Genomic DNA, 10483 nt, shown 5'->3' on the forward strand with positions numbered 1-10483 from the left:
AATCCCCTTAATATTATTTGAATATTATAATCATTAATCATATTTCAATATTTTTATATAATAATATATACTTAAGAAATTTTAAGTATCCGTAATAATAATATTTTTGAATCAGAACAAAGTAGGCAACTAAAATCGTTATTCTTGGTGACTCAATAGTTAATATGTAAATAGTTAGTAATAAGTTAATAAAACTATTGGGAATTTTAAATTTTGATCTCCCGATTGCACCAACTAATATCATTTTACAATCGAACAAGATACTGTTGAAGGAAATCTATGAAGTCTTATTGCTGTAAGTCGTAACTATTGCTGCTATAGGTATATTCATCAACCGTTTTTTCCAAATTTTAGTCTCTCTGCTAAATTAATACAGTCCTTTTCACCCCAAGTGGACCCAATATAGTGTTGTCCAATAAATTTCATTAAAAAAAACAATCTATTTACAAATTCTAAAACGACAATTGCAATTATTAGAATTTAATTTTAAAACGTTGGCACATTTCTGGAATCGATCGGATAATGCCGGGATGCCAATTTCACGGCCATCTATACTACGGCTAAAGTGGAAAGTATTGTGTATTTGTGTGATACACTAGTGAACTAGTCTGTAGTGTCTAGTGTTTTTTATTCCCTAGGAAAGTATAATTTATATAAACTAACGTTTAATCCTGCCTTCTTCAAATCACTACAATTGTTACTCGTAACTCTTTCAGTTACCTACTCGTGTAGTCTAGTAAGCTGTGGTCTTTGAGAGTGGTTTCTCTAAGTATAATTTTAATATCTCGTCTTCTTAAATCTTAACCGAAAATGATTTGTATTATTCATTATTGTTATATACTCTTATAATAATATTTTAGTTTTAAGTTCAATACAACATATCGAATGTATGTATAATATGCACATTTGTTTTTATTTGGCGGACTCTTTACATTTTTCCTTGTACCAAAAAACTACCTATCTACCCTTCCCTCCGCTTGTTTATAAATCCACCACGCTCAAAAGTATTTTTTTTATTACGGAACACGTTTAATATAAAATCAATAACTTTACTAATATTTATAAAAAAAACTATGCGAATAAAACCATGTTGACCATGTTTTCTAATCAATTGTTTTGTGGCAATAACTAAGTAAATAGTATATTATACATATTTTATACCTATATATTATGTATATTATTATGAGTACCTAGGTAAATATTAGTAAAATGTTTAACATTAATAGGCACCTATATATATTGAATTACTGAGCATCTACAATAAAAATGATCGTAGGTATATCAAGTAACTATTAAGTTCAAATTCAGAAATTTAAAGAAATCAAAAGAAAAATGTATTTTGTTGAGTGGGGTATAAATTTAATAGCATGCATTACTGCATTAGTACGTGGGTCCTGTCGGCTGTCATATTAGTATAATTTTATTGTTTACTTAATGTCAACATCAAGAAATAATTTACACGCACTACGCAGTATTCAACAGTATATTTGTTTTGTATATTATTATAAAGTGTTATTCTGTGTTATTGACATCAACTTTGTTTTCGCATACAAAACATTAAAAATGTATGATTGTTAAATATATGACGTATATTGTATATATAACATTTATTGAATACCTATATATTATGTACAAATTTAGATGTTTGTTGTTTATAAAAAAAATTAAATAAAAAACAAACAACTATGATAGGAATAGGAATAAAAAAATGTGTTATTTAAATGTTAATAACATAATATATTATGTGTATATAATAATTAATTACTATATTATTTACATAATATTATATTGATTGGATATGTATGTTAAAAAAAGTGTTGGATATCTAAACTGTTGTAAAATAAAAGAGCCAATTAAAAAAATAGTGTGCGTTTTGTTCAGAGTTGTGTTCAATGTCAATGCCACATGATTTCGTTCACATCTATCGCTGACTGAGCGCGAGTGAACTAAATATAAGACGATCCGGCAGTCACTCGCTGAGTTTCAGTTGGCAGGGAACATTCGCAAGAGAAGAAAAAACAAAAAATAAATTCCTTGGTGTTACATATTTTATTAAAGGTTTAAACATGTGTGGAATTTGGGCACTTTTTGGTGTCGACGTCCATTCAATTTCTAAATATGACAAGACTTTTTCAAAGATTCAACACAGAGGCCCAGACGCATGGAGATTGGAATATGATTTGAAAGTGAAAGTAATAACAAAAAAAAAACTTAAATATTAAAACAATATATTATTGCAATTTTTCAAAATTTATTTTTCAGAATGTCTGTCTTGGATTTCATCGTCTCGCGATTATTGACAGCCTTTACGGAATGCAACCAATGAAATTACACAAATTTCCATTTGTTTCTATGATTTGTAACGGAGAAATTTTCAATTGGAAACAGGTAAACAAGTACCAGTAAATAATTTAATAATTTAGAAGATATTTAAAAATAATATACTTGAGCATGCAAAATTTTAATTTTATTTGTGTTACTTTTATAGTATATTACATATACAATATACCAATATTTAATTTTTAATTTTTAAAATGTTTATGTTACGAGTACCTGTTTATTTTATTATTTGAATTTTTAAGTGAGTAAAAGTGGTCAATACATTTTTTTTGTATTTTGTTCAATTAAAAAATTAGTGTTAATAAATTGTAAAATATTAAAACTGTCGTTAAATATCGGTACCTACCTATTTACTTGGTTGTTTAACTGTATGCCTATAATTATACCGTTATAATTTAACTAAAACAAAGTCCAAGCTAATATTTAGTTAAGTTATTTATATTTGTATACCTATTATAAATCTCCTTAAGTTTACAAAGGTCAATAATAAAAAAAAACACCTAAACTAGTAAAAATTAATAGCTGACACAAATTTTTATTATTTTATTACAATATTATTATATTAGCCGAAACACTTTTTTCACCATTTTCGACATTTAAAAATTGTATATACTAAATAACTATAACTATTATAAGTATTGGTATTATAGTTTAAGTGTTTGAACTTCCGGCTTTTGTCATATAAATTACAATATATTTTTTACATAATACATTATTTTATTTACCTGTAAATTGTATAATGTTAATAGCTTGGAGAAAAACACGGTTTCAATTACGAAACTCAGTGTGATGTAGAGAGTGTGCTACAACTTTATGGAAGTTTCGGTATTGATGAAACATTAAAACAATTAGATGCAGAGTATGCGTTCTGTTTGATTGATTCTCTAAAGAAAAAAGTATTCGTTGCAAGAGATCCATACGGTGTAAGGCCATTATTTTACTTAGCATCCAGCAATGGCATTTTGGGAATATCTTCTGAAGCAAAAGGTAACCGTCATTGATTTAGTTTATTTAAATATTTAAAAATCGTCCTGCGCTGTTTGGTATTTAAATTTTGAAATTTAAGCACACATATTATATGAAGAATTTTATTTATTTTGTTGGTTTGTTATAACTTATAATATGTGTAAAAAAAGGTTGTCGATTAACAATTTTTTAAAGTATGATTTTTATAGTGATGAACAAATGCATAAATTATAAAAATATATTATGTAGGTATACTTAAAAAGAATTTATTAGACTAATTTTACCTAATTTATTAGGTAGTCACCTAATAGCTATTTTAATTTAATTTGAAATATTTCATAAATTGGAATACTAAAGAATATAAAAAAAAATATGAAATTACAGATATACAGATAATATTGTGTATGTAGATTTAACTATTAATGATATAAAATACTGATTATTAGAATACTTAAGACTAACTCTATATATCCGATAAAAACACTTAAAATTATTTAATTAGTGCCTACTCAAAGGTGTATATCCACACACTTATTTTAAAGTTTAAGAATAACGTTATAAATACAATTAGTAATATCGGTAAAGATTTTCAATCCAGATCGTTATTTCATCACTTTTTTATGTCGAAATAAAAATTAATATAATTCTGTTGTAAAGTAATAGGTACATCTATATAAAGTTATTATGTGAACTTTATCAAACGTTTTTTTTAATGAGACTCACCTAGTTATTGAAAATCATTCTTGAAAGTTAATTTTTTCAAAGTGAAATCGCTATGCTAATAATAAGCTATAACCTATAACACTCAAAGGTCAGTAAATCTTATTTATCTCATCCATTTTCCTATTAATTTATTCTTTCTTTAATAATTGTAATTAATTATCACCAATCATAATAGTTTACTTTGTTTAAATATTAATAATTAATAAACCACAATTTTACTACATTACATTTAAGATATTGTAGTGTTAAGGTTTTAAGTACATACAAAAATATTGCTAAAAAAAACTAAATTTTAACAATAAATAAAATTATAAAATGTTTTGCGAAATAAAATAATTTAAAATATAAAATAAATTTTTAAAAGGACATTTTCTTAAATTTTTTTCACTTATTTTTTACTTATATATTATGTATTATTGTATATAACAGTATAACACCTACACATAGATACGCTGTTCATGATTAGTTTATTAATTATTATATAAGAAATAAGGTGATATGAATAACGTATAATTATATACCTTATATGTATTATCACTAAACTATTTAACTATATGTTTATCTCTGCTCTCTTCTTATCATTACATTTTAGTTAAGAAAGTTTCGCAAAGTACACTTCAGATGACTAATATTGTATGATTAAAATTAGTAGGTAATTACAAAATTCCAATCCCATTTCTCTGCATTTCACAATTTTTCATAACATTTAAATTAGTTTTTATGCGTTTGGATAATTAATTGATTTGTTAGTAACATTTGATTTAAATAACGGAAAAGTATACATTTTTCAGTATACTTATACTGGGTTGCATAAAAAATGTATTAATTTAATGGTTCACTAAAATTTAATTGACCAATCAAGAGCCACTAAATCATGTTGAAAAGATTACATGAGCTCACTATTGATGCATTATATATTTAGTGATTGTTCATGCAACCTAGCATTATAATATTTAATATAACATTACAATAAAAATGCAATACTTATACGCAGGTTTGACATGTTTGGTCGATGAACTTGGCCTTACCGAATGGGAAATGAAGCCTTTCCCTCCAGGTCACATGGCCGAGTATTATATTTTGCCTGGCGGAAAACTGGAGTTGATCTCAATGAATCGGTTTTTTAAAATCGAGGAACCTATTTTGACGCCAGTACCTTTGGAAGAAGGCACGTTTAAAAAATATTTTTTATTGACTATTTTGATTTGATGCTAATATATAAGATTCTACTTCAGGCTTGACTGAAGCAATTGTCCATGCTAATATTCGTAATTTACTGACACAAGCTGTTGAAAAAAGAATGATGTCAAATCGTCGTATTGGTTGCCTATTGTCCGGAGGATTGGATTCTAGTTTAATAGCTTCCATATTGGTTAAGCTGTCCAAAGAAAAAGGTCTCCCGTACCCGATTCAGGTAAATTATAAAAATATTTTAATTAAAACACAAAAAAATTATGTATAATAACTTGTTGAGGATAGACATTTTCGGTCGGGATGGCGGACAGTCCAGATATATTGGCGGCGAGACAAGTGGCCAAACATATAGGTTCGGAACACCACGAAGTGCTCTTTACCGCCGAAGATGTGCTGAGCGTACTTGACAAAGTGATATACACGTTGGAAACTGCCGACATCACGACAATCAGAGCATCGTGTGGTAATAATATTATAATAATTAATCAGTAATCAGTAATCACCCATTGCAGGCGAAGATCCAGAAAATGTTATTAGGGTAGGGTGTCAAAACAAAAATTGGTTAAACCTTTCTATTTTTCGGCTTAGACGACAGGGGTTATAAGCCCCCCTCTGAATCCACTCTTGAGCCGTTGTATCCATATAGTTCACACCGACCTATATAGCTTACCCATGGATATGTATAACCTTTAGAAGACGGTATACGCTACACGACACCACAATATAATATGTTTAAAACTGATTCTTACAGGGATGTACTTGGTGGCACGGTACATAAGCCAAAATACGGACACGGTGGTCCTGTGCAGTGGTGAAGGTGCCGACGAGGTGGCACAAGGTTATATTTACTTTAGGGACGCGCCCACGCCAGACCACGCGCACAACGAGAGTCTCAGGTTGCTGGGTGATATATTCATGTACGACGGTTTGCGCGCTGACAGGACAACGGCCGCACACGGGTTTGTAATATTTGCTAGATACATATTTCATATAATATTATTATTATAAGTAGTTATCAATTATCTGTAAACTGTTATGTATACCTTTAAAAAAAAAATATCAAAAGCGTCACTGACTCATCTGCCAATTGGGATTTTCAGACTAGAATTGAGAGTACCTTTCTTAGATTTGCGTTTTACTCAGTATTTCCTGAGCCTCCCCAAGACGATGAGACAACCGCAAAACCAAATTGAAAAACACCTCCTCCGTTCGGCGTTTGACGGCACAGGTCTATTGCCGAACGAAGTGTTGTGGAGGCACAAAGAAGCGTTCAGGTATAATATAATATTACCTAATTTATAATACATACTTTGTAGGATGTAGTTTTTTTCAAGTCGAAACAACAGACACTCTAAGAGATACGGCATGCAATTCGAATGCAGTCTACCACTCTGTCAGACTGCCCGTCCTATTTAGTCAATAGGTTAGAATTGATTGAAAAATATAGGTATCTACGTTTAAAAAAATACTACGCTTATCAAGTGTTGGTAAGTAAAATAAATTCGGTTAGATTGTATAAATTACATATAAAGTCATTTGAAAAGAAATATGAAGATGTCATAAAATTTTTTATCAAATTGCATAACAGACCCGGGGGTGGCGGTGGCACTATTCCTGTTCAAAATGTCTAGATGTGGATCGTCAGTATCAATCATTGTCTGAGTAATGGCCATTAGGTATAGCCGTATAGGCCCAATTGTACCTATAACACGGTTTCCTAATGGTTATATAAATATTTTATTTAATGCTATTTTTAGAATTATATTACTATAGATAGATACAATTATAAATACATAGACAAGAAATAACTCTCAAGAGGGTGATGGGGATTTATCCGTCATCACTTCAAATTCACCACTGATATATATTATGTTAAATACTACATTATTTTAATTCGATGATTCGATATTATAAATAGGTATTAGGTAGTGTAAGCCTATAGGTCACGCCCGGTTACGGGCATTAAGTCATTGATTTTTTTCTTTAAGTTTTTTACAATGTTCGTTTAAGCCAGCCATATAGATTACGGTCTACTATACCTATAAATATTATAAAAAATGTGCCTATATATCATAGTAGCACAACACTATATAGTTACTACGTAATCGATATTCATTGACCATCAATATTTAAACAATATAATATATAGATAATTTACCATCAAATGAGCGTGTTTATTATACTTGATATTATATATTATACAGCACTATAGTAAAATAAATCAATAGGTATTATACCTACCTGCAGACTACCAAGCCAACCTGGCTACCTTTACACTTAATTAAAGTACATTTTTTACTATTTACCTTATATATCCACGTCGCTTCATGCATAATAAATTGAGGGTAAAATAATATTTATTCTTCAATATGGTATTTAAAGTTGAACTCAAGGCATTACAAAATAATATTTTTACTCTGTTACTCCTGCTCATATTGTTCCGGACTTAAAAATATATACCCTGTGCCTATATACATAGGTATACGATTTTTATTCCATAAAAAGTAACACGATTTTTTCTATATAGATGACCTAGTTATACTGGTGATTTATTTAACCTTGACACTCATTATTCAAAAAGTATTTATGTTTTTAAAAAAATTTTTTACATAGATTGCAACTTGTTGCAAGTATAAAAGTTTTAAATTTTTTGAATCACCACATACAGCAAAGTACCTATCTTCTAAGATTCGAATTTAGGATTAATAGTTTTACTAGTTGATGAGTTATAAGTACCTATTTAAAGTTTTGATGAGCGAAGTAGTGTACCAACATTTTGCGGGGTGACCGCGTACCATTCAACTCCATGCATCTAAAGATTCTAAACTTTAAAATTTAAATACTCATAACTCTCTCTCTCTCTTTCACTCTGAACTAAAGCTCTAAAATTTAAACGTGAATAAAGATACACGTGATCACGTATATTTTGTTCACGTGTATTTAAATTTAAAAATCCATGGATTTAATTCACGTTTAATTACTTAGTAAATCAAAGATATTTATAACACGTGCATTTAAATTTTAAAACATAATATTTACTAAACGTATTAAATTACAACTAGAAACCATGAAAATATTATTTTTCAAAGACATATATTTATACTTTTTTATATAATGTGTGACGAGTGTTCAATGATAAAAGAATCTTCCGGTATAACTTAAATTTAACGGAAACAAGTTTTTCTTTTATTCCCGTTAAAATAATTAATGAACTTAAAATATATGGTTACAGTGATGGAGTTACAACAATCAAAAAATCATTGTTCAATATTATCCAAGAATGGATTGACCCTAAATACACGGATGAAGATTTAAAACAAGCAGCAATAAAATACCAACATTGTCCTCCGAATTCAAAAGAGTCACTGTACTATAGGTATGTACCAATAATATATGTATTATATTCATGTGTACAAAATATATACTATGGTTTACACTCTATATAATATATTGTACCATTTAAAACATAATATAATTTTTTTTTTGTGTCGAGGCTTCGAAGACTGAGGTCATTAGCCTTTTGAACTGTGGGGGGAGGGTACTGTAGGTTTTGAACACATGTGTGTTTGCTTTTGCAGAATTTTGAAGTGGGCACCCGTAGGTATCTGCCATGCCCGGGTGGGAGATGGCGGCCTCTCTCTTCGGACACCGTGACTGCCCGAAGAAAAATGCCACCCGTAGCCGAGTTCGAACCGACGGTTTAGTCGGCTCGGCCACTCCGTCCTCCGATAGTATAATTATATAAATAAAATACGTATATTATGTAGGCATGTAATTCACATTTGAAAGGTGCTCATTTTATCATAGCCAAATTACATGTTTAAAAATGTTATTATATTGCAATTTTGAAGCTATACATATTATGTTCAAATTGAATTAATTCTTCATTACTAGTTACATAAATATGATAAAACAAATTGACCAAGGAAATTCCTGCATCAAAGTTAAAAACTTTGATTTTTGTAATGGTCCTTATTCCTTATTAGTTATTACGTCATATTGAATTTATGTTCTTATATTAGTAGGTACCTAATAAAATAATATGATATTAATATACCTACTGCATGTTTGCATTATATAATTAATGTACAACGTAGGTACATTCGAAACATAGACGCAAATTGGGGGGGGGGGGGCTTGGAGAGATAAGCCACCAAACTTAGCTGTAGCCCCCCAAAACATATAGGACATACAGTTTTAAAATGCTATATTGCAATGGTCTGCTTTCCTTTAATATATTCAGCCCCCCCCAAGTCAAAAGTTGAAATTGTGCCTATGATTCGAAATCATGTTAATTTAGTTAATTTTAAATTGTAAACTATCTGCATTCTGCACTTTTACCCTTTGGATTGTTTATAATGAATAACCAATGCTTAAATTTAATGTCTGATTTATAGGGATATGTTCGAAAAATACTACGGAGGACTATCTTCTAAATTCATGCCTTACTTTTGGATGCCGATGTGGACACAAGTAAAAGATCCATCTGCAAGATTTATTCAACATTATGCAGCCAAATAATGAGCATTTTTTTAAATTTAATGTTAAGCTTTAGTATAATATACTGTATTATTTTAAACTTTAATTCAAAACAAAAATGTTTTTGTTTCGTAGGTATTTATATAATTATATTAAATCCATTAGTATTTTTCTTTAGTAAATTATTTTTATATTGCAATTTCAAACTACTGAATGGTGTTAAAAAGTTTAATTGTAGTACCTAATTATTTAATAAGTATTGCTTATACTTTATACGATATTGAAAACGTCAAACGGATTATAATTTGTGTTTATTATAATTTATAACCGTTTAATTAGTATAATAAAAAAATATAGTACAAAAAGTAAAAACCCTTGTTTTATTATGAACAATTTATTGTTGTAATATATTTTGTCTCATATTTTAAGAAACTATTCTAGCCTCAAGAATTTTGAAAATTGTATGATCGTTCATTTAGGATGATTAGTCACATTAAATTGTGTTCAGACTTTCGAGTGAGTCAAAAATCTCCAAACTCACTGTGTCCCAAACTAGGAATTGCTATTTTCAGTTAACTACTTACCTACACGAGTTGTGACTGGATCATTTTGTGAGATACACATGAGTTATGTCCAGATGAAAAAAATTTAATACAGGTATGTACTATTGAGTCAATAAATTAGTCTATTTAGACTAATAGACATTACAAGGTAAGTAGTAAGTACTATACTGTAAACATATATTTCAACAAGAATAATCATTGTTTCGTCATAGATATTT

At 28.9% G+C, this 10483-nt stretch overlaps 1 protein-coding gene across 1 annotated transcript; it reads left to right on the forward strand.

The window, feature by feature from the left end:
- The first annotated feature begins 1893 nt into the window (after window positions 1-1893).
- Window positions 1894-10074, forward strand: LOC100160265 (asparagine synthetase [glutamine-hydrolyzing]). The gene is made up of 10 exons (XM_008189118.3): window positions 1894-2192; window positions 2263-2388; window positions 3090-3327; window positions 5024-5197; window positions 5265-5443; window positions 5509-5686; window positions 5975-6182; window positions 6324-6497; window positions 8456-8599; window positions 9621-10074. The coding sequence occupies exons 1-10, from the start codon at window positions 2067-2069 to the stop codon at window positions 9742-9744; spliced, it is 1671 nt and encodes a 556-aa protein (XP_008187340.1). The 5' UTR covers window positions 1894-2066; the 3' UTR covers window positions 9745-10074.
- Window positions 10075-10483: the final 409 nt, after the last annotated feature.

This window comes from Acyrthosiphon pisum, chromosome A1 (assembly GCF_005508785.2).
Source record: "Acyrthosiphon pisum isolate AL4f chromosome A1, pea_aphid_22Mar2018_4r6ur, whole genome shotgun sequence".
In the NCBI taxonomy this organism is placed as follows: Eukaryota; Metazoa; Arthropoda; class Insecta; order Hemiptera; family Aphididae; genus Acyrthosiphon; species Acyrthosiphon pisum.

Excerpts from the sequence above, each read along its gene's own strand:
- LOC100160265 (XM_008189118.3), top strand. The coding sequence starts at position 2,067 with ATGTGTGGAATTTGGGCACTTTTTGGTGTCGACGTCCATTCAATTTCT. Across the intron at positions 5,198-5,264 it reads GCCAGTACCTTTGGAAGAAG|GCTTGACTGAAGCAATTGTC; the intron begins GCACGTTTAAAA and ends ATTCTACTTCAG. Across the intron at positions 6,183-6,323 it reads AGGACAACGGCCGCACACGG|ACTAGAATTGAGAGTACCTT; the intron begins GTTTGTAATATT and ends TGGGATTTTCAG.